The sequence below is a fragment of the Drosophila teissieri genome, chromosome 3R (genome assembly GCF_016746235.2).
Source record: "Drosophila teissieri strain GT53w chromosome 3R, Prin_Dtei_1.1, whole genome shotgun sequence".
Classification (NCBI taxonomy): Eukaryota; Metazoa; Arthropoda; class Insecta; order Diptera; family Drosophilidae; genus Drosophila; species Drosophila teissieri.
In genome coordinates, this window is record NC_053032.1 from 1783563 (window position 1) to 1808794 (window position 25232).

General features: G+C 37.5%; 1 protein-coding gene and 1 pseudogene across 1 annotated transcript; one reads left to right on the forward strand and one right to left on the reverse strand.

The window, feature by feature from the left end:
• Positions 1-17234: 17234 nt before the first annotated feature.
• LOC122621933 lies at positions 17235-18483 on the forward strand (annotated as a pseudogene).
• Positions 18484-18787: 304 nt separating this feature from the next.
• Positions 18788-23216, reverse strand: LOC122622079 (sensory neuron membrane protein 1-like). The gene is made up of 6 exons (XM_043800250.1): positions 22862-23216; positions 20732-20853; positions 20325-20579; positions 19748-20254; positions 19509-19687; positions 18788-19449 (listed from the first exon to the last, which is right to left on the reverse strand). Exons 1-6 carry the CDS (start codon positions 23214-23216, stop codon positions 19152-19154), a joined length of 1716 nt encoding a protein of 571 aa, XP_043656185.1. The 3' UTR covers positions 18788-19151.
• Positions 23217-25232: the final 2016 nt, after the last annotated feature.

Below are 25232 nucleotides of genomic sequence, written 5' to 3' on the forward strand. Positions count from 1 at the left end.
CGCTTAGAAGCTACATCAGCAAGAATACTATGTCAAGCATTGGACAGTTGGCCGGCTGCAAAATTATAATGTAAACAAACTGAGCTAGCTAAGATATATATAATACAAAGACATTTTTCAGAATTCAATCTCAATTTACTCTTTATTCAACGTTGCTAACGAACGGACGTGTACTGTCCAGACATATTTTGTATACTTAAAAATATAAATATCACAAACGAAATAAAGTGCTGTATTTACTGAAGAACACAAATGGAAATTTGACTAGAGAAGCGATACATCATCGACGTCACCTGGGCCACGATTGACTGAACCAAGAGGACTCCCACTCTGATGGTGACTGGCGCAGCCGGAAAACGGAATGAACTTACACAAGATTATATTTAAGATTATGCAGTGAGTAGAGTGCAGTGGAAAATAAATTAAAAGAAACATGTAGCAAATATACACAGCTTAAAACTATAAACCAGTGATCGGGTCAAAAAAAAAAAAAAAAAAAAGGCCTAAATATAACTAAAACATACAAACAAGAGCACATATCACAAAAATACACACACACAAAACACATAAGCAAAATTAAACTATACACATATAAATAACCAACAGTATATGCCGCAAATATAAACAGTGACGTGGTGGCGAAGTCAAACGCTGACGACGAAACTACATTGTATGTATTTAATGGCAACAAAAAAAAAAAGTACTGACAAAGAAAAATTCAGTTGCTATAGTCGAGTGGAGGATGGCAAAGATCAATCGCTGATATTGCTATACTTATACATTCGCTTCAACAAGACATCAAACGATGATGTCACTGTTGTTGTAAAATAGCTGCACAAAAGAATACCACACAATTTTAAACACATTAGTGCCGTAGGGAAAGAGTGAAGTGTAGTAATGATCAAACGCTGATACTTACTTACAAACTCACGACAACAGGGTATCAAACGCTGAGACTACTGTTGTTGTCACATAGCACGGCAAGAATAAATATATAAACTATTGGCAAGTACGTATTATGTATTCAAAAGTAGCAATATCTATCGCTGATATTAGACTACAAAGAATGCTGATTCGATCGCAATAGAAGTATACATACATACATGCATTCAAAGTTAATGTGGCACGATCACTGACATACAGAGCTATACTCATAAATTCAAAACTAAGAAAGTTTCTTTTAATTTACAAAAAACTGCTGCACAACAAAAGATACATATATCTATAAACAAACATATACTAAAGTATCTTACATTACAGAGAGAACACCACAAACACTCACTAACATATACAGTATAAACAAAAAATTATTATTATTACACATATAACATTGTTAAAAACAACACAAAATATTGCACACAATTTGTAACGCACATCTATCTTATATAAATATTCTAAGAACACAATATTTGAAAGAAAAGAGAGTATTAGGATTCGACTTGGAAATAGCTTGCGTCTAGATGTCAAAGAAGATTGTAGAAAAAACTAGACAGGGACTAGGCTCAAGTAAATCCGCAGGCCCAACTACTAGAGCGAGTAGTCAGATTGTTGAACAGGTAGCAGGTAATATGGATTCTGGCAACGTTTCTCATTCGATCTCACCAACGGTGAGTGGAGTAAGCACTATATCAACGACATTGAGCCCTAATGATATATTATCATTCATTAAGGAATTGCCAACGTTTGATGGCCAGCCGAGTCAGTTGGATAAATTCATCACTAATGTCGAGGAAATAATAATGCTTATTAGGGGCACCGATCAAACTCCCTATGGATTATTACTTCTTCGGGCTATAAGAAATAAAGTTATAGGAAAAGCAGATGAAAGTTTGACCCTAGGCGGTACCTCACTAGTGTGGGATGATATTAAAGAGGGACTCAAAAGATTGTATGGCAGTAAGAAGTCAGAAGCGATTCTCCTTAGGGAAATTCAATCACTCCCAGATAATCTGTCACTTGGTCAGCTATTCTCGACAATTACCAAAATTAGAGGGCAGCTCGTATCATCGGTACAAGGAGGAAATCACGCGACCACTGTAATGGAAGCGAAGAAACAACTTTATAACGAGGTTGCTCTGAACTCATTCATGGTCGCTCTAAGAGAACCCCTTAGAACGATTATAAGACTAAAAAACCCTACAACTATAGAACAGGCCTACGAATGTTGTCAGGTAGAACAAACCTTTTATTACCAAGGAAAGAGAGATAGAAGTTATGCAGAGCGAGGCAATCAAGGTAGTCGTACGAATCCGTACAATAATCAAAATCAGAGACAGATTAACAATAGATTCAGTAGCGGACAGAAACAATATAATAATAATGGCAAAAATTTTGAACAGAGGAATAACCCTTTTAAGAGCAGCAACGTTCCCTCAGCTAGTTTGAATAATATAGAAACGGAACAAAGCGAGGTAGGAAATCAGACAACGACAAATTTTCAGGCAAGAGCCTCCCCAAACCAACCGGGTTCATAAATGGTCAAACACATGGGGCGGGTTTACCTTTCATACTATTACATACAAATGACCACACCCCATTAAGATTTTTGTTGGATACAGGTTCTACTAATTCTTTTGTTGATCCGTTACTTGTCCAACCTAAAAACATACAGGCTCTAAGTTCACCAATTACTATAAAAACGGCCTTAGACAAACATACAATAACAGAAAGAACGGCATGGAAGATGCCGCAAGAATTTAACAGGACAGGGATTATAAACTTACTATTATTTAAATTTCACCCATTCTTTAATGGTCTTTTTGGTATGGACATATTATCACAGTTAGAGGCAAAAATTGATCTAAGTAAACGTAAACTGTTTACGACTGATGCAAATCTTGACATTATAATTATAAATAATACTACATCAAACATATTTACAATAGAGGGACATACTAAAACAATAATACCACTGCCGGTACAAACGAGACAGGGAGATATAATATGCAAAGCAGTAGCCATTGAAAAAGATTTAATTATATCAGACGGGATATATAGGGCCGAAAACGGCATCAGTAATTTCGAGGTGTCCAACTACGCAGATACTGATCGACTAGTATATGTCGAACAACCAATAGAATCAATACCCTATAAAGAAGAAGAAGTTATCGAATTACATACAATTACTTCTGATACATATACACTGCAGAATACTCCCGAAGAATCACAAAAGTTTAGATTCGAACATTTAAATCTAGAAGAAAAGAAAGCGATTTCAAAATTATGCAGGGAATTTTCGGACATATTTTATAAAGAAAACGAACCATTAACATTTACTAGTTTAGTAAAACATAATATTCCGTTAACAGACAAAAATCCGATTTTTATTAAACCATATAGATATGCATTTGCATTAAGGCAGGAAATTAAGAAACAAGTAAACGAACTACTGAAACAAGATGTAATTAGATCAAGTCACTCACCGTGGAGTACTCCAGTATGGGTAGTACAAAAGAAAGCAGACGCTACAGGACAGAAGAAATGGAGACTAGTTACAGACTTTAGGAAACTTAACGAGAAGACAGTTTCGGATAAGTACCCAATACCGAATATTAATGATATATTAGACCAGCTAGGGAAAACCAAGTATTTTTCTAACCTTGATTTGGCTAGTGGATATCATCAGGTAGAAATGAGTCCTGAAGACATACCAAAAACAGCATTCACAGTAGAAGGCGGTCATTTTGAGTATGTTAGAATGCCGTTCGGTCTAAAAAACGCACCAGCAACTTTTCAAAGAGTAATGGACAGCGTACTGAAAGACTTGGTTGGTAAAATATGTCTAGTGTATCTGGATGATATCATTATATTTTCACCATCCCTGCAAGAGCATATATCAAATTTAAAAACAGTGTTCCAAAGACTTAGAGAAGCAAATTTTAAAGTACAATTGAATAAGTCCGAGTTTTTAAGGAAAGAAGTGGAGTTTTTAGGACACGTGGTCACACAGGAGGGGGTAAAACCTAATCCGAATAAAATGCAGATTATAAAAGATTTTCCATGTCCACATAACAGAAAGACGATAAAATCATTTTTAGGAGTACTAGGATATTACAGAAAGTTTATTCGAGACTTCGCCCGAATAACGAAGCCAATGACTAAACAATTGAAAGGGAAAAAACCAGTACAAATCAATGCAGAATTTCTAGAAGCATTTGAAGTATGTAAAACATTACTGACTAACGACCCAATTTTGAAATATCCGGAATTCGATAAACCTTTTATTTTAACAACCGACGCTAGTAATTTTGCTATCGGAGCAGTATTATCCCAGGGCTCTTTAAACAATGACAAACCTACTTGCTACGCGAGTAGAACACTCTCGGACGCAGAAGTAAATTACTCAACAATTGAAAAAGAGATGTTAGCCATAATATGGGCGGTTAAATATTTTCGACCGTATCTTTATGGGAACAAATTCACAATTGTCACAGATCATAAGCCGCTAACGTGGTTAATGAATTTTAAGGAGCCAAGTTCAAAAATATTAAGATGGAGAATACAATTAATGGAATACGATTTCGACATAATATATAAAAAAGGCTCACAGAACGTTATAGCGGATGCGCTTAGTAGAATTGATCATGAGGTACACACAAGCGAAGTAGTAGCAACGGACACCGCAACGAATACAATAACTAATATACAGATACCTATAACAGAAAAACCGATAAATGATTTTAATTTACAAATAGTATTGCAGAGAGGACAGACAACGGAACAGAAAATAATAATACCTTTCAAAAATAAACTAAGAAAATACTTTAGGGAAACAACATTTACAAAAGAGAATGTAGAACGCATATTAAAAGCAACACTTAAACCAAAAAAGATTTATGCAATTTTTACAACAGAGGATATTTTTAAAATAGTACAAGAAGTATTTGCACAAAATTTCCCACAAGATAAAACTTTCACACTTGTTAGGTCACTTGAGCTGCTGCCAGAAGAAAAGGATAAAGCTAAGCAGGAAGAAATAATTAATAAAGACCACCAAAATAGAAATCATAGGGGTATAGATGAATCCTATTTACATTTAAAAAGAGAAATATATTTTCCTAATATGAAAAGCATAATAGGCAACGTTATTAAGAACTGTGAAATATGCCTTAGGCTAAAATATGATAGACAGCCGCCAAAAATACCCTATCAAACTCCGGAAATTCCAAGTGCTCCACTTGAAATAGTACATATGGATATATATACAATCAGTGGGAAGTATAACTTAACGCTAATAGATAAATTTTCAAAATTTGCTTGGGCCTATGTAGTAACTAATAGAAATTCGATATGCATTATAAAAGCTTTTAAAAATTTTGTGGAATTATTTGGAATTCCTAAAAAACTGGTATATGACCAAGGTCCGGAATTTGCGGGGGAAGTATTCAAAAAGTTTTGTTGCCAATACAATATCCAATTACATGTCACCTCGTTTCAACAGTCGTCTAGTAACTCACCTGTAGAGAGATTACATTCAACACTCACAGAAATTTATAGAATAATCACTGATAGCAGAAAAGCAGAACAATTACCATGTGAACATGAAGAAGCACTATCAGAAACCATGATAACATATAATAACGCTATACACTCTAGTACCAAGTTGACACCCTATGAACTTTTCCATGGTAAAACCCACACTTTTAGTAACTCAGTGAAATTTAATGGAGAGCATGATTATTTAAATCAGTTAAATATATTTCGAGAAAAGTTATACCCAAAAGTAAAACGTAAGTTAGAAGAGATAGTATACAAGAGAACTATGAAATTAAATGAGAATAGAACGGATGAAATAGAAATAGAGGAAGGAGACAAGATCTTTAGAAAAGAAAATAGAAGAAATAAGATTACACCTCGTTTCACAATCCATAAAGTGTTAAGGGTACATGGACCTACATTTAAAACAAGCAGAGGCCAAAAGATACACAAGTCTAAAATCAGAAAGACTACAAAGAAACAAGAAGATAACTAAATGTCTCGGCCTTTTCTCTTTTTTTTTTAGATTCGTGCTAGTTTCGGCACAATTCATATCGATCCAAGATATTAATGAGTCCACTAATCCCATCGCCAAAATAGAACTAGGAGAATGCTTAATAATCCAAACTTATAAAAATATTAAACATATAATAGATCTACAGGAATATGAAAGCTGTGTAGAACAATTTAGTAGTACACTAAATTTGATACAGCAAGATGAAACGCTTATTGATGCAGCTTATATCCTAGAGGGTAAGATAGCCCAATTGCGGGAAAAGATAGAAATACTAACACCCTCGGGAAAACAAAAACGGGGTTTAGTGAACGGATTAGGAAGTATCGTAAAATCAATAACCGGTAATATGGACGCCAATGATGGCCAAGAGATAGAAGAAAAAATAGACACATTAAAAGAAAAAGAAAGAAACTTAACAAATGCGCTACTAGATCAAGAAGCATTTAACAATGAGATACAAATAAGATTCCAAGATGTAGCAAAAAGCATTAACCAAGAGCAAGCTATGATAAGTCGATTTTTAGAAACATCTCAAAATAAAATTTTTAAAGAACTATCGAAAGAACAGGACCAAATTAATAAATTACAATACATTAATAGAATAATATATAATATAGATCGGCTTGTAAATCATTTAAATGATCTATCAGAAAGTATAATAATGGCTAAAATAAAAATAATACCTAAGCTAATACTAGATCCAAAAGAGATCACAAAAATTGAAGAGATCATAAGAAAACAAAATATTACTATCAAATCAAAACAAGAGATATACAAATTAATTAAATTAAATACATATAATACACAAGATAAAATAATATTTGAAATTATGATACCTATATTCAAAAAACAAAATTATAAAATTGCTAGAATTATACCATTACCGCTCAACAAAACATTTTTTATAATAGCGCCTAAGTTTATAGCATATAATGATTATAAAATTGTACACCTTTCGAACAAATGCCAACAAACTGCCAACAAATCCATTTGCGATATAGAAAACATTGAAACACGACCAACAAACGAATTATGTATCCAGAATTTACTAAAGAATAATCACAGTAATTGTGACATGCAGAATACTGGCATGGTCACAGATATATTTGAACCAGAAAAGGGATACATCTTCATCTTTAATGCGAAGGAAACTAAAGTAAAAACACCAGAAGGCAATGAGACCTGTATAAACGGATCGGCGATAATAACTTATGGAAATGCTACAGTAGAAGTAAATGGACTGGACTATGATAACACTATAGAAAGTATATTAGAACATCCAGAGATAATTATGCCACCTACAAGAGGGATTTCAAGAAACAACACGGTGGAAACACTGACACTGCAAAGATTACATCTAGAAGCAATAGACATACATAAGAGGGTAATCATCGCAAGTAACACAACAACACAGCACACGTCCATCCTTTATATGATAGTGGCAGTACTATCCATAGCAACAATCATTGTCTGGAAAGCAAGAAGGCCTGTCACAATCTTTACACCAAGTCCAGAACATCATGTACCCATGGTCGCGCTGGACATACCGTCACTATGGCCATCGCTTCAATCTGGGGGGGGAGGAGTTACCGACCCATCGGTACCACGCCTACACTCTCCACCGAAACCCCCTCGATCGTTCCAAATTCACTAACAATGTTATTGAACCGGGAAACATTGTAGCTAATAAGCGAATGTCGCAACTGCAGGCACATCCGCTTAGAAGCTACATCAGCAAGAATACTATGTCAAGCATTGGACAGTTGGCCGGCTGCAAAATTATAATGTAAACAAACTGAGCTAGCTAAGATATATATAAGACAAAGACATTTTTCAGAATTCAATCTCAATTTACTCTTTATTCAACGTTGCTAACGAACGGACGTGTACTGTCCAGACATATTTTGTATACTTAAAAATATAAATATCACAAACGAAATAAAGTGCTGTATTTACTGAAGAACACAAATGGAAATTTGACTAGAGAAGCGATACATCATCGACGTCACCTGGGCCACGATTGACTGAACCAAGAGGACTCCCACTCTGATGGTGACTCTCGCATTTATTTCTTTCTCACAGGCGCAACAATTTCCCTTTTGAAGCTGTTCATCGAATGTGTCATCACTTGGTTTCTTGGAGTTAACCCAATATTTGTAATACAGGCTTAAAGTTTTTTCTTTAAGAGTTTTACAAAATGTTTGTATGCAATCAACGCCTATAAAATTATAAAATATAAATATGTTAGTTAAATATAATTTTATAAAAATGTTGTTCTATTCACCTTCGTAGGTCCACAGCTCGTTAAGATTAGGATAATCTTTATGGGCAACATAAAAAGATACGGCACATGCCGTATGCTTTTGTACTTGCGTGGTTGACAAGGAAGCAGAAGAATTCAAGCATGTTTTGTAATTTTCAAGAACAGCCTCAATGTCTGCATAAATTACCACTTTAGGAGATAATTTTTTGTGATATCCTTTAAACGATGTTGTCGTATTAGCGTCAGGATAAAATGAGGACACTTTTCCACATTCCAGTTTGTTGTGAGTAGTGCTTTTCACGTGATAACACTGAAGACAGTTCTCACAAAAATATCCTCCCGATTTTCCTTTAGAAAATTGTGAAGAGCATAATGTATAAAGATTTGTTATATACGCATAATGCATAATGTTTTGGGTAATATTATCGATTCCCAATATATTAATGTGGTTCCGTTTTCTTTCTTTTGTTTTAATCGTGGGACCAACAATTTTTTCACCTGCTTCATCAATTTCATAAATATTTATACTAAAGTTGACATTGTTTTTCTCAAAATGTCGAACTCCTATTTTTTCGATTGAAAATTTAATTCCCGAAAAATCTAAAGTCATTCCGCCATACACAATAGTTTCATCATTAATATTAATGTTATAGCTTTGAGGCTTTGTCATCCTTTCTCTCGAATATTTCCTTTGCTGGGGGGTTGTAAAAGTCCTATTTCCATGGTTTTGATTAGCTATAAATGCTAGTATACACCACTTGAAACGAAATACGTCTGCATTCTGCACGTTTATTAGCGCATTTCGGGCTCTTATTTTTTGAGGAGCTTTAATGTATCCGCTGGCAGGAATGTTTTCCAGTTTTATTATAGTAGTTTCAAAATAGTTACAATTTTTAAAAGCCCAGCCTGAGTCTTTTTCTTGAAATTCGCTGCTTAATGTAAGTAAGCAATCTATGGCCGAATTTAGCTCATCAATAATATCTTCATTTATGTATACAGATTTGTAGGCAGTTTTAGAGTGCTTCATTGTTTCCACTGTAACTCCTTCATCTGTTTGCTTTATATATGTACCATATACACTTAGGTTAAATTTAATGGTTCTGTAGTCTATCATACAATGCTTTCTAACTTCATCTAAATCTTTTTGACACTGCTGATAAAACTCTTTTAAATCAATCATATTATTAAATGGACTATCAATTCGATATGATTTGACTGGAAATGTCGTCTCTGATGTAAGCAATATGATATTCGCATTGTTCTTAACTTCTCTGGCCGACGCATTTTTATGTATATCGGTCAAAATATTATATGTTGACGTTCTCTGGATGCCGAGTACTTTTCACCGCAAGTAGGACATAAGAGTACCCTTCTTAAGTCAATTTGTTTTCTTTTTGGGGGGTTAGATATTTCCTTATCCTCTTCCATCCTCAATCGTTTTATAGACTTAGCTGATGTCATAGGGCGGTCTTCTTCATCCAGTTTTCCTCTAGCCATTAAAATGCTAAATGCATTTCGGGGTCCTTCACAGCGTTGGTAGTGATCATCAAATTCACAATTTTTTACTAGATTAGAGCATAAGTCACATCTAATTAAAGCCTCGCAGGCTTTACTGGGTTCTGAGCACTTCGTAACAAACTCACTAATTTCGATGCATTGGTTGTACAAATCACAAGCCACTGATGATTCCATTTTGAATTTTTTATAAATATATTTTATTTATATATTTTAATTCGTTTTTAACATTTTTCACAGTAAATGGTTTGAGTCCACACAAACAATTAAAACGGTTAGACGTGATATCCCGAGCAAGTTCGACCGAAATTATATTATAAGAATGCAGTGCTGAGGTATTAGAAGAACTGATCCTGAGCAATTTAATGGGATCCATTTTTATACACGAGGATTAGAGAGTTTGACATCTACAGGAAGTGTCTTCTCTTAGAATCCACCTGATTGGTTCTCGATTTAAGGAGCCTTCACAGACTGCACAGACTGCAATGGGGAAGTCAGAAAAGGAGGGCGAGCTATTGGTTTGGATGCAGGTAAATAGCCGCTTGAATTTCTCGATAATAGGTTCAAAGAGTCATTAATATTTGATTTTATAGGGAGACAGATCACAGATAATCTGAAATACATATCTCTGTAGGGAATTATTTCGGCTGATCGCAGTCAGGGATCATGAAATTATTGGTGAATACTAGTCATTGTTACTTTATAAGTAACATTTTGGAAGGCATACATTAAAAACGTGGGTAGCCTTAAGCTGAAAGTCGCTATGACTTCAGATTGTTTAGGTTTTCTTCTCAACGGCTCCATAGCTTTTAGCTGAAAGTAGCTGGAATATACGGGAACGACGGTTTTTTAACGGTTTTATGATTATATGATTTTTTTATATATACGTATACACGACCCTATAACCAGTTTGTGTGATATTTCGAAATATTTCTCAACTAATAATCCAACCACCAGTTACCTTCCCAGAAAATTGAGGACGCAGTAAGGTGCATAGCCTTCAACAGAAATCTCACCCCCACCCTTGCGATCATCCTTATGACTGCTTGTACGCGCAGGTACACCCCTTTCCAAAATTGCTTGTGCGCGAAGAAGTGCAATTATAATTTTGAGAGTTTTTATGAAAAGTCGTTAATTTCAGAATCGTAAAAAGCATACCATTGGAAAGGGCTTGAAAAATCCTTTCCAATGACACCCAACTTGCATAACTTTTTTTTTTACAGAGGGATCCCCATAGCATATACCGAATCGGCGGTTTTGGCCTGTTTTCGGGTAGTAGTGGGAATATACGGGAATATACTGTAGACCAAAATTATCTTATAGATTAATAGAGTGCACTTACACAAGCACAAATTTGGCGCCAAATTTTGGTTGTTCTTCTTGCACTCAGTTTCTTTTGCAACAGTTATTATTTAAAATCACTGTTATTTAATTATTTTGTGCCTGGGCCCATAACCTTTTGTTAAGACCAAGAATACAACCGAGTAACACCATATATTTATCCAGCCTCAATTAAACAAAGGACTTTTGAAGTTTTAATATTTATTCTTTTCAATGTGCACGCACTCGTCATCTAAAATCAACTGAACGACCACAGCGTCGTAAAAGCGAAAGAAGACCAAAAAGACAATTCCCAATTCTGAAATAGTCCCGCTAATGCTGTTGTACACATTAGTCATCTCTTTCTATTATTAGCATATCAATGAGGCTTGTGCATATGTCCGTCCATATATGGTCATGTTGAAACCATTCTCATGTATACAATTATACACATAGATATGTGGACATTTACAAAAAATATTATTCATTTTATTTTTTAAGAATGGGTTTCCACCTCCTCTGAATCGCTTTTTGATCCCGAGGCTGGTTGAAGAAAATGTTCGCATCCTGTGTCCATTCTGTATTGGGCACTAGCATTTTCTCTCTGTCGTTTGACAGGAGGGTTTGGTGCACTATTATTTCGTTGTTGAAAATTTAAATGAATCTAGAATCTACCTGTATTTAGTTTTTATGTGAGTTCACTTGCTAACCTTGTGATCTTGGCTGACTATCGGATATTTTGGAGACTGGGTCTTCTTAGAGACCTTCTTGTTGGGCGGTTTGTCTAAATCTTTGGACAGTTGAAATGTCACGCCTCGCTAGGGTCATGAACAACCTATCGGGGAGTGAGCGTTGAATTGTATTTTTTATAGTGGTTGCCATTGCTTGTGTATAAACTGATTATATTGAAATTTAATAATTGGAACATTATACTCACAGTTACCATCAAATACCAAACGATCATTATTGGTGACATTAACACCTCCTGAACTAAATTCAATGATCATTCCTGCATCCTGCATCTTTCGTACAGACAAGAGATTGTGAAGAATATCCTTGCTGAATAAAACATCCTTCAGTGTAATTTGATTTCCAGAGCTGCTGAGTTGTACTACTCCTTTAGCAGTTGCGTAAATGCATTCATTACGCTTGGCAATTGAAATCTCCACAGGTGTTTCCAGGTTGGTGTATTCAGCAAATAGTTCGGAATCTTTTACAATATGGTCAGAAGCACCGGAGTCTAGGATAAACAAAACATCGCTCTCTTTTTCCTTATCAACCACTTGCCTCATCATAAAAGCAAACCCACGATCTGGCTGAGTTTTCGCTACTTGAGCTTACTTATTTTGGTTTTCCCCGTTTTGGTTTCCCAGACTTCTTTTAAAAATATAACAATCTTTCTTTAAATGCCCTGGCTTGCCACAATGATAGCATTTTGGTTTTGGTTTAGGCTTAGTTTTAAAAGAAACTTTAGAACCCTTAAAGCTCACTCCCATTTTGTTTTCCTTTTGATCTTGAGCGCGAAAAGCCTGTAACACCTTGGCACTAGTATCCTTACTGATGCTCTTTAACTTGATCTCGTGGTCAAGAAGACGAGTTTTTACGAACGCTAATGTAAAGTTACCTTCTGATAAAGTTTCTATAGCCGTTATAACGCCGTCATAACTTGAAGTAAATGTGATATCTTGTCCATTTCTTCTATCTTAGCACCCGACGCAATAAGCTCTGCTATCAAGTCATCAAAAAAATGGAAATGACCCACAAGACAAGTGTCGCCCTTTAACTTCAATACCAGCAACTGCTTCCGTACAGAAAGTTGCGAAGCCAAGCTTCTTCGTTCATAAATGGCATCAAGATTTTTAAAAATCTGCTTGGCATTATTCTCGGCATTGGCGAAGTTAAGAAACGAATCGCTTAAGTATTCAATTATAATATTTTTAGCATTGCTGTTCCTTTTTTTCCATTGATCGGTCTCTTCTATTGCGTCTTTGTCAATAATGTCTAATAAATCATTTTCCTCTAATAGAGCTCTAATTCGAAATTTCCAAAATGAATACTTATCCCCGTTAAATGCCTTTGTATTCCGTTTTTCTTTTTCCATTTTCCTTGTCTGATAAATTTCGGCGTCTATTTTTTTGTTTTTTTTTTTTTTTTGCACTTTATGATTTAGCACGAGGTTTCTGTAATCCGTGTGCACTTACACACATTCTGCGTCAATTTATTGTTCTTCTTGCACTCTATGCTTTAGCAAGCAGTTTCTGTAATCCGTGTGCACTTACACAACCACAAATTCGGCGTCCAAATTTTTTGTTCTTCTTGCACTCTATGTTTAGCACGCAGTTTCTGTATTTCGTGTGCACTTACACAAGCACAAATTTGCGCCAAATTTTGGTTGTTCTTCTTGCACTCATTTCTTTGCAATTTTTAAATCATATTATTTATTTCTAATTGTCCTTGTTGCACTTTATGATTTAGCACGAGGTTTCTGTAATCCGTGTGCACTTACACAACCACAAATTCTGCGTCCAAATTTATTTGTTCTTCTTGCACTCTATGCTTTAGCAAGCAGTTTCTGTAATCCGTGTGCACTTACACAACCACAAATTCGGCGTCCAAATTTTTTTGTTCTTCTTGCACTCTATGCTTTAGCACGCAGTTTCTGTATTTCGTGTGCACTTACACAAGCACAAATTTGGCGCCAAATTTTGGTTGTTCTTCTTGCACTCAGTTTCTTTTGCAACAGTTATTATTTAAAATCACTATTATTTAATTATTTTGTGTCTGGGCCCATAATCTTTTGTTAAGACCAAGAATGCAACCGAGTAACACCATATATTTATCCAGCCTCAATTAAACATAGGACTTTTGAAGTTTTAATATTTATTCTTTTCAATGTGCACGCACTCGTCATCTAAAATCAACTGAACGACCACAGCGTCGTAAAAGCGAAAGAAGACCAAAAAGACAATTCCCAATTCTGGAATAGTCCCGCTAATCCTGTTGTACACATTAGTCATCTCTTTCTATTATTAGCATATCAATGAGGCTTGTGCATATGTCCGTCCATATATGGTCATGTTGAAACCTTTCTCATGTATACAATTATACACATAGATATGTGGACATTTACAATAAATATTATTCATTTTAATTTTTAAGAATGGGTTTCCACCTCCTCTGAATCGCTTTTTGATCCCGAGGCTGGTTGAAGAAAATGTTCGCATCCTGTGTCCATTCTGTATTGGGCACTAGCATTTTCTCTCTGTCGTTTGACAGGAGGGTTTGGTGCACTATTATTTCGTTGTAGAAAATTTAAATGAATCTGGAATCTACCTGTATTTAGTTTTTATGTGAGTTCACTTGCTAACCTTGTGATCTTGGCTGACTATCGGATATTTTTGAGACTGGGTCTTCTTAGAGACCTTCTTGTTGGGCGGTTTGTCTAAATCTTTGGACAGTTGAAATGTCACGCCTCGCTAGGGTCATGAACAACCTATCGGGGAGTGAGCATTGAATTGTATTTTTTATAGTGGTTGCCATTGCTTGTGTATAAACTGATTATATTGAAATTTAATAATTGGAACATTATACTCACAGTTACCATCAAATACCAAACGATCATTATTGGTGACATTAACACCTCCTGAACTAAATTCAATGATCATTCCTGCATCTATCGTACAGACAAGAGATTGTGAGGAATATCCTTGCTGAATAAAACATCCTTCAGTGTGATTTGATTTCCAGAGCTGCTGAGTTGTACTACTCCTTTAGCAGTTGCGTAAATGCATTCATTACGCTTGGCAATTGAAATCTCCACAGGTGTTTCCAGGTTGGTGTATTCAGCAAATAGTTCGGCATCTTTTATGGCCAGAAGCACCCGAGTCTAGGATAAACAAAACATCGCTCTCTTTTTCCTTATCAACCACTTGCCTCATCATAAAAGCAAACCCACGATCTGGCTGAGTTGTCGCTACTTGAGCTTGCTTATTTTGGTTTTCCCCGTTTTGGTTTCCCAGACTTCTTTTAAAAATATAACAATCTTTCTTTAAATGCCCTGGCTTGCCACAATGATAGCATTTTGGATTTGGTTTAAGCTTATTTTTAAAAGACACTTTAGAACCCTTAAAGCTCACTCCCATTTTGTTTTCCTTTTGATCTTGAGCGCGAAAAGCCTGTAACACCTTGGCACTAGTATCCTTACTGATGCTCTTTAACTTGATCTCGTGGTCAAGAAGACGAGTTTTTACGAACGCTAATGTAAAGTTACCTTCTGATAAAGTTTCTATAGCCGTTATAACGCCGTCATAACTTGAAGGAAGGGTCCAAAGTAAATGTGATATCTTGTCCATTTCTTCTATCTTAGCACCCGACGCAATAAGCTCTGCTATCAAGTCATCAAAAAAATGGAAATGACCCACAAGACAAGTGTCGATCTTTAACTTCAATACCAACAACTGCTTCCGTACAGAAAGTTGCGAAGTCAAGCTTCTTCGTTCATAAATGGCATCAAGATTTTTATACCCGTTACTCGTAGAGTAAAAGGGTATACTAGATTCGTTAAAAAGTATGTAACAGGCAGAAGGAAGCGTTTCCGACCATATAAAGTATATATATTCTTGATCAGGATCAATAGCCCAGTCGATTTGGCCATGTCCGTCTGTCCGTCCGTATGAACGTCGAGATCTCAGGAACTACAAAAGCTAGAAAGTTGAGATTAAGCATACTCCAGGGACATAGACGCAGCGCAAGTTTGTCGATTCATGTTGCCACACCCACTCTAACGCCCACAAACCGCCCAAAACGGCCACGTCCACACTTTTGAAAAATGTTTCGATATTTTTTCATTTTTGTATTAGTCTTGTAAATTTCTATCGATTTGCCAAAAAACTTTTTGACACGCCCACTCTAACGCCCACAAAACCGCCAAAAACTGTATGTGCTGAAGACTCGCCTTCGCACTTCCACTAGCTGAGTAACGGGTATCAGATAGTCGGGGAACTCGACTATAGCGTTCTCTCTTGTTTAGCAGTGTTAGCAAATGCGATACAGAAATATATAAATCAGCATACTCGTATAGCGCCCCATCGGTCACGCCGCACTTTTTGCCTCTATTGTGGGTGATTTTATATGGCGCCTTCGGTTTATGGCACTTGATTTATTTCATTAGGTTTATTGGTCATTCGAACACTAAATATTCAGGATATTCAAAGGTTGTTCCACCCATCTGACTGCACCGATGACGAAGTCGGTGATGATATAACTGGAAAATGAGCTAACTGCCTTTAAAACAGGCGAGTTTATTTCCAAGTGCTTTTTGGTATTTGCATAAAGGCGTAAATGCTTTAAACTACTATAGCTGGAGTAATATGCAGTACCAAAAAATACGGATATTTCTATATTTCCTATTTGGGCTGAAAAACCAGTCAGGTGGCAGATAATTTGTAATCCGATTTTATGACTAATTAGATGCAGCATACGGAGAAGTACATTATACGCTTTGAAGATAAGATATCTGATTCAGAAAAAATAGATTGTAACCTAAGATAGTGAAAGATGACACGTTCAAATCAACTCCATATGCACCACATCTAAACATTCTCCCATCAGAAGATGACAGTCTGAGCTAACTGCTAACTGCTAACTGCTTGTAGACAACTCCTATGATTATCAGCGCCCGCCCAGACCAAACGTAGCCAGACTTGGCATACTCTAGCAATGGGAGTGCTCCGTCCACAACCAGCAGCCATGCCAGCCATATCAGCTGGCACAACTGTGCCATAAACTATAACTACGAGTATGAGTCAAGCAATCCGCCGAGAGAGCCGTGTTATGAAGTACGATCGAGAGATCGTGCTTATCGGCGGGTATTATGCCAAAGGCCTGATAATGTTCTCCACCGGAGCGCAGAAGCAACAACAATGCAAATATATTCATTGAGAGGAACAATAAAATTTTATTGACCAAAAATCGAACCAGATTGTGGAGTGGGTCGGCACAAAAACAACAACAAACAAGCAAACAAACAAACGGATACCTAAAGACCTGTTTCGGCTTTTTTGGGGTGGTTCTTGAAGGTCGCGTTCTGGTTTTGTATTAAAATGCCCCCCAAGCTAGCTCTAGGCTCAGTCTGCTTAAGCCAAGATGCGGATGTTAAACTATCTGAACTATATTTTTATCGCAGCGACAAAAGCTTGAGGAAATTGCAGTTGAGAGTTTGGATTGCAATACCCTTTGGCTGCAGAAGTTGCCTACTTCTCAGAAAGGGTGACTAAACATTTGAGAAACTACGAATCTCTCGTTCTTTATAGTTCCCATTTGGCCAATTTGCCGATAAAACTCTTTCTGAACCTTCCTCAACTTGTGGAATTCCATGTATTGGAGTGCGGGCTTTAACAAATTGAACGAGAATGTTTTGAGGGTGCCCAAAACTTGAGAAGATTGAATTTTGGAGGAAATGCCCTCTGCGTTCTGGATAGGAACACTTTTGAATTGGCCACCCAACTGGAGGAACTCAACTTATCAGACAATCAAATAGAGGATCTGCCCACCACCATATTTCGGCCCCTGAGGAACCTTCAAAGGATCAACTTATCTAACAATCGGTTAATGACTATATCCCAGCACATCTTCTCACAACTAGGATCTCTTAAGTCCATAAATCTGGACAGTAATCAGCTTAGGGAACTGCCTGGCAAACTGTTCAGTAATCAGCAAAAACATCAGTCAGATTTCTCAGCCAGAAATAATCAACTAGCGCGGATTCCTTTAAATATGTTTAGTGAGATTGATCATCTCTCGCTCTCGTTTAATCGCCAACTCAGAAGTCTGCATCTATCAGCTGAAATCAATGAGTTGGAGGCCACCAATTGCGGTCTCGAATCAGTGAAGTTGGATGGACGAGTGGTTGGTGTCCAACTGGAGACTAACCTAAACCTGAATGAGTTGAAGATTTCCCAGCCCCAGGATCTGGAGCATCTCTACTTGGCCAATACCAATCTGTATAAACTTGACTTCCTGTCGAAGGCCACTAAACTAGTTGACCTGGATGTAACGGGCATTGTAAATCTCGCGGACTTACCAAAAATTACCTCAACCAAGGAATTGGAAAGATTGAGCTTTACCTACGACAACTTGACTTCGGATAACATGGACATGCTGCCGCATCTGAAGGATCTCAACTACTTGGAGATAAGCCACGAAGAGGGAAGGGAGATCTTTATTAAGGATCTGGATGAGGACTTCTTTGTCGAGGAAGCGGAGCTGCAGTTAAGCTCCGCTTCCCCGTCAGTTGGCGGATCTGTTAGAGTTCGAACTGCCCAAGGATACAGCCATCTTGGAAGATCGATTAGTTGGAGGTCCTCGGGGGCCAATGCGATGTGGAATGTCATAGGGTTTAAGCTTTTAATAGGGAAATCGTTTTAAATACGCAGTTATTTAAAGAAATGTGAAAAAGTATATAGCTGCGTAAATCTTTTATAAAAAGGCAAATGGTTCAATGCATACATTAAGCCAAAAAGATGGCATTTATTTGCCATTTCTTTGTTTGACTTATATTTTCATACAACTACAACCACTTCCCACTACTTAAGGGCCAATAGAACAAGTACTTATAATTTATCTTCATTAAAATTAATTAAGAAAGTGTAAATTCTGCATACTGTTTACAAATCATTAATCAGCGACTTACAAAAAGAGATATTTTGCTTTAACTTTTACGCCTGTCTTTGCAATTGTTTTCGGTTTACACACATTGCAACCATTGTTTAAAACCGATTTGTCAATTCACAGACACTTGTGATCGCTGATCTCGAACTTCAATAGCTGGTTTTGCGTTTTTTGCTGGATCCACGCTAATTGGTGTCAGTGGAGCGCACAGATCTTGTCATCTGCGATCAGCGGTCAGCGATCATCGATTAGCGATCACTCGATTGGCCACCGACCAGTTCCCCAGACGAAGGTGCTTATATCTGTCTCAATTTATTAGCTCATGTTGGACTACTCAGGTGCAGTGGACTACGACTATGGTGCAGAGATCGCTGGAGATCGCCATTTGAGGGATCAGTAGCGCTCCCGATGCTCCATTTTGAGATGGGGAGCCGGGTGGGTGGCGGGATTCGTGCCGGGAATCAGAGTATTGGGCACCTGAACCGGGTGCACAGTAGTAGATTGCTTTGCATTCGCTGGAGGCAAGGGCTCCTTTGTGCTGGTCACATCGTCTACCTTGTTGTTCTCCTTGAGGATACCGGTTATGTCCAAACTGTCGGACTTATGGCAGAAAAGATAGGCGGAAAACATGAGGCCAACCAGGGAGAAAGTTATTAGGGACCAGCGCAAGACAGAGTTGATTTTGAGGCCCCTGCAATGAAAGTAATATAAGTTATATAATTTCTCTTAATGTTGTAGATTCCAACCCACAGAAAAAGTGTGTATTTTACTAAGTTCGTGTAGGTCTTGTTGAGATGTACGCCCTCCTCCACCCAAAAAATGGGCAGTATCAGTTTGGGCAGATTCTTCATGGGTTCGATGCCCTCCACTGGCTCCATGTCCAGGTTAAACTGCAATCGCTTCGCAGCCTGAAAAGGTGTTCCAGACATCTGAAGAGGGGACAAGTTGAAAATATACGTGAATATGCACGAATCTAAGTGGCTCCTTACGAGTTCAAAGTCTATGTAGACAGCATGATCCTTTTCATTCGGATTAAGACCATCCACATCTGCAATCAGCTTTGGGTCGCCCAGATAGAAATGAGGCATGGATGCCATCAACGGACCTCCAACACAGGCCGCCAGATTCATAGTTCCCTTGGGCGGACACGTGTCCAGATCTTCGGGATCTTCGCAGAAGCAGTGAAGCCTGTCATCAGCACGTATATCCCCCAAATCCAGGGTGTATCTCATCGACGGCATGCCATGGTAGGATGACTTGTGCTGGTAATAGGCTCCCAGGGATCTACACAAGTCCGGGGTGAATGCCCACAGGCCATCCTCCTTCTTCAAGCCCGGTGCAAAAACCGTGGAATCAGTGCCGATGAAGGTGTTGCACTCGCCATCTGGCCAAATGTCTTGCTCCGGTTCGTCGGCGAACTTCACAACCTTTCCCAGCTTTTTGTTATTCTTCACTCCGCGACAGACTGTAAACCTCCCAGCATCCGAGTGATTGGCCTGTTATTCGATATGATTTAGTGGAACTTCAGGGGCTTAAGTAATACTATTAACAATATCATTTGCTCACCTGACCCATAAACGAGAACAAAAAGTGCGTCTGGTTTACTTGTTTGGCCTGCTTAACTTCTCCCGTGTAAAACACCGTGCAGAGGGCCTTTGCGGAGAATTCTTCCGAGGAGCAGTCTACGTTGATGCCCCGGAAAAACAAATCCATAAATTTGGCTTTCAGAAAGGCTTTGGCATCCGGAAACACTATGCTTAATCCCTTGGAAACCAGCTCCATCATGGCAGCCTTTTCCCTTTGAACCGAAATGCCGCCAGGCTGTAAAATTGTAGGGAAAAAATCGTGGGGTAATTTGAGCTTTGAATTACTAAACACAAAAGACGCCATTCTGAAATCCATTTCTATCACTCTTAATGGGTTAATTTCGTGCCTGCTATTTTGGGGCTGGGAATGCAATTTGCATAATTCACTTGGCTAACAATAGGCCACGTGGTCATTAGCTGGCGCCTTTGGTGCAGTTTTCCATAGTTCTGACCAGAATCTCTAATTGCTATGAAGTCGCTGATGCAGCGAATGCTAATTATACCCGTTACTAAAGGGTAAAAGTAAAAGGGTAAACTAGATTCGTTGAAAAGTATGTAACAGGCAGAAGGAAGCGTTTCCGACCATATAAAGTATATATATTCTTGATCAGGATCAATAGCCCAGTCGATTTGGCCATGTCCGTCTGTCCGTCCGTATGAACGTCGAGATCTCAGGAACTACAAAAGCTAGAAAGTTGAGATTAAGCATACTCCAGGGACATAGACGCAGCGCAAGTTTGTCGATTCATGTTGCCACACCCACTCTAACGCCCACAAACCGCCCAAAACGGCCACGTCCACACTTTTGAAAAATGTTTCGATATTTTTTCATTTTTGTATTAGTCTTGTAAATTTCTATCGATTTGCCAAAAAACTTTTTGACACGCCCACTCTAACGCCCACAAAACCGCCAAAAACTGTATGTGCTGAAGACTCTCCTTCGCACTTCGAATAGCTGAGTAACGGGTATCAGATAGTCGGGGAACTCGACTATAGCGTTTTCTCTTGTTATAAATCTGCTTGGCATTATTCTCGGCATTAGCGAAGTTAAGAAACGAATCGCTTAAGTATTCAATTATAATATTTTTAGCAGTGCTGTTCCTTTTTTCCATTGATCGGTCTCTTCTATTGTGTCTTTGTCAATAATGTCTAATAAATCATTTTCCTCTAATAGAGCTCCTATTCGAAATTTCCAAAATGAATACTTATCCCCGTTAAATGCCTTTGTATTCCGTTTTCCTTTTTCCATATTCCTTGTCTGATAAATTTCGGCGTCTATTTTTTTGTTTTATTTGCACTTTATGCTTTAGCACGTGGTTTCTGTAATCCGTGTGCACTTACACAACCACAAATTCTGCGTCCAAATTTATTTGTTCTTCTTGCACTCTATGCTTTAGCAAGCCGTTTCTGTAATCCGTGTGCACTTACGCAACCACAAATTCGGCATCAAAATTTTTTTGTTCTTCTTGCACTCTATGCTTTAGCACGCAGTTTCTGTAATCCGTGTGCACTTACACAACCACAAGTTCGGCGTCCAAATTTTTTTGTTCTTCTTGCACTCTATGCTTTAGCACGCAGTTTCTGTATTTCGTGTGCACTTACACAAGCACAAATTTGGCGCCAAATTTTGGTTGTTCTTCTTGCACTCAGTTTCTTTTGCAACAGTTATTATTTAAAATCACTATTATTTAATTATTTTGTGTCTGGGCCCATAACCTTTTGTTAAGACCAAGAATACAACCGAGTAACACCATATATTTATCCAGCCTCAATTAAACATAGGACTTTTGAAGTTTTAATATTTATTCTTTTCAATGTGCACGCACTCGTCATCTAAAATCAACTGAACGACCACAGCGTCGTAAAAGCGAAAGAAGACCAAAAAGACAATTCCCAATTCTGGAATAGTCCCGCTAATCCTGTTGTACACATTAGTCATCTCTTTCTATTATTAGCATATCAATGAGGCTTGTGCATATGTCCGTCCATATATGGTCATGTTGAAACGATTCTCATGTATACAATTATACACATAGATATGTGGACATTTACAACAAATATTATTCATTTTAATTTTTAAGAATGGGTTTCCACCTCCTCTGAATCGCTTTTTGATCCCGAGACTGGTTGAAGAAAATGTTCGCATCCTGTGTCCATTCTGTATTGGGCACTAGCATTTTCTCTCTGTCGTTTGACAGGAGGGTTTGGTGCACTATTATTTCGTTGTTGAAAATTTAAATGGATCTGGAATCTACCTGTATTTAGTTTTTATGTGAGTTCACTTGCTAACCTTGTGATCTTGGCTTACTATCGGATATTTTTGAGAATGGGTCTTCTTAGAGACCTTCTTGTTGGGCGGTTTGTCTAAATCTTTGGACAGTTGAAATGTCACGCCTTGCTAGGGTCATGAACAACCTATCGGGGAGTGAGCGTTGAATTGTATTTTTTATAGTGGTTGCCATTGCTTGTGTATAAACTGATTATATTGAAATTTAATAATTGGAACATTATACTCACAGTTACCATCAAATACCAAACGATCATTATTGGTGACATTAACACCTCCTGAACTAAATTCAATGATCATTCCTGCATCCTGCATCTTTCGTACAGACAAGAGATTGTGAAGAATATCCTTGCTGAATAAAACATCCTTCAGTGTAATTTGATTTCCAGAGCTGCTGAGTTGTACTACTCCTTTAGCAGTTGCGTAAATGCATTCATTACGCTTGGCAATTGAAATCTCCACAGGTGTTTCCAGGTTGGTGTATTCAGCAAATAGTTTGGCATCTTTTACAATATGGTCAGAAGCACCCGAGTCTAGGATAAACAAAACATCGCTCTCTTTTTCCTTATCAACCACTTGCCTCATCATAAAAGCAAACCCACGATCTGGCTGAGTTGTCGCTACTTGAGCTTGCTTATTTTGGTTTTCCCCGTTTTGGTTTCCCAGACTTCTTTTAAAAATATAACAATCTTTCTTTAAATGCCCTGGCTTGCCACAATGATAGCATTTTGGTTTTGGTTTAAGCTTATTTTTAAAAGACACTTTAGAACCCTTAAAGCTCACTCCCATTTTGTTTTCCTTTTGATCTTGAGCGCGAAAAGCCTGTAACACCTTGGCACTAGTATCCTTACTGATGCTCTTTAACTTGATCTCGTGGTCAAGAAGACGAGTTTTTACGAACGCTAATGTAAAGTTACCTTCTGATAAAGTTTCTATAGCCGTTATAACGCCGTCATAACTTGAAGGAAGGGTCCAAAGTAAATGTGATATCTTGTCCATTTCTTCTATCTTAGCACCCGAAGCAATAAGCTCTGCTATCAAGTCATCAAAAAATTGGAAATGACCCACAAGACAAGTGTCGCCCTTTAACTTCAATACCAGCAACTGCTTCCGTACAGAAAGTTGCGAAGCCAAGCTTCTTCGTTCATAAATGGCATCAAGATTTTTAAAAATCTGCTTGGCATTATTCTCGGCATTGGCGAAGTTAAGAAACGAATCGCTTAAGTATTCAATTATAATATTTTTAGCATTGCTGTTCCTTTTTTTCCATTGATCGGTCTCTGCTATTGCGTCTTTGTCAATAATGTCTAATAAATCATTTTCCTCTAATAGAGCTCTAATTCGAAATTTCCAAAATGAATACTTATCCCCGTTAAATGCCTTTGTATTTCGTTTTCCTTTTTCCATATTCCTTGTCTGATAAATTTCGGCGTCTATTTTTTTGTTTTTTTTTTTTGTTCTTATTGCACTTCATGCTTTAGCACGTGGTTTCTGTAATCCGTGTGCACTTACACAACCACAAATTCTGCGCCAAATTTTGGTTGTTCTTCTTGCACTCAGTTTCTTTTGCAACAGTTATTATTTAAAATCACTATTATTTAATTATTTTGTGTCTGGGCCCATAACCTTTTGTTAAGACCAAGAATTCAACCGAGTAACACCATATATTTATCCAGCCTCAATTAAACAGAGGACTTTTGAAGTTTTAATATTTATTCTTTTCAATGTGCACGCACTCGTCATCTAAAATCAACTGAACGACCACACGTCGTAAAAGCGAAAGAAGACCAAAAAGACAATTCCCAATTCTGGAATAGTCCCGCTAATCCTGTTGTACAAGTTAATTTATTTGTTTATGAATGAGATAAAAAATAAATTTACAATTTTATTTTTTCCACCTTTATTGATTGAATGCAAAAATTAGACTAAATTAAAGTTCTACTCTAGCTCCCTAGTCTGGCCTTTTGTGAATCCGAATCCGGTGAATCCGGTGGCAGCGATGGTGGCAGCGTTGTTGCAGCGACGGTGGCAGCGACGAATCAAAGTTTGATAACAGTGTGTCAGTTGTGCAGTCGGCTGTAATTGGTTAATTGCAGTTCTGCTGATGACTTCTTAATAAATTTGGCTTTTTCCTGTTGTCGTCAATTTTTCTCATGAATTGCATGTGCCCGTGTGACCTGCTTATCCATTTCCTGTTGTGGCTGATATTTATTAGGAATTGCAGGTGCCCGTGTGAACTGTTTTGCAACTGCAGTTCAATGCTCTGTTAATATTGCTTGTGTTATGATTTGGTTTACTTTTTGTTGGCGCGTGCAGGAAAGTTTTTGGTAAAGCGTGTTGTTAACTCCTCCCCCTTTATTTTGAGCTTCTCCTCAAGCGACGTTCATTAGTAGAATGGTATGGTGTTGAGATTAACTCTGTTGGTGGTTTTCAGGGGTTCTCTTGCTTTCGTTTGCAACAGTATAAAAACCCTGCGACGATTGTGGAGGTAGCGAAGAGAAGGGTGACGTAGTATTTGTTATAGTTGCTATCTGTTTCCAATTCTGCCAAACGTTTGGTGTTGTTAATATGTAAACTTTCCAGAGCGTTGAGAGTATGTTG

Coding starts and splice junctions, on each gene's coding strand:
- LOC122622079 (XM_043800250.1), bottom strand. CDS start 23,216: ATGAGGCAAGTGGTTGATAAGGAAAAAGAGAGCGATGTTTTGTTTATC. Junction 20,854..22,861: donor TTTGGTATTTGATGGTAACT/GTGAGTATAATG, acceptor TTTACCCTTTAG/TAACGGGTATAATTAGCATT. Junction 20,255..20,324: donor TGTTCTCGTTTATGGGTCAG/GTGAGCAAATGA, acceptor ATCGAATAACAG/GCCAATCACTCGGATGCTGG.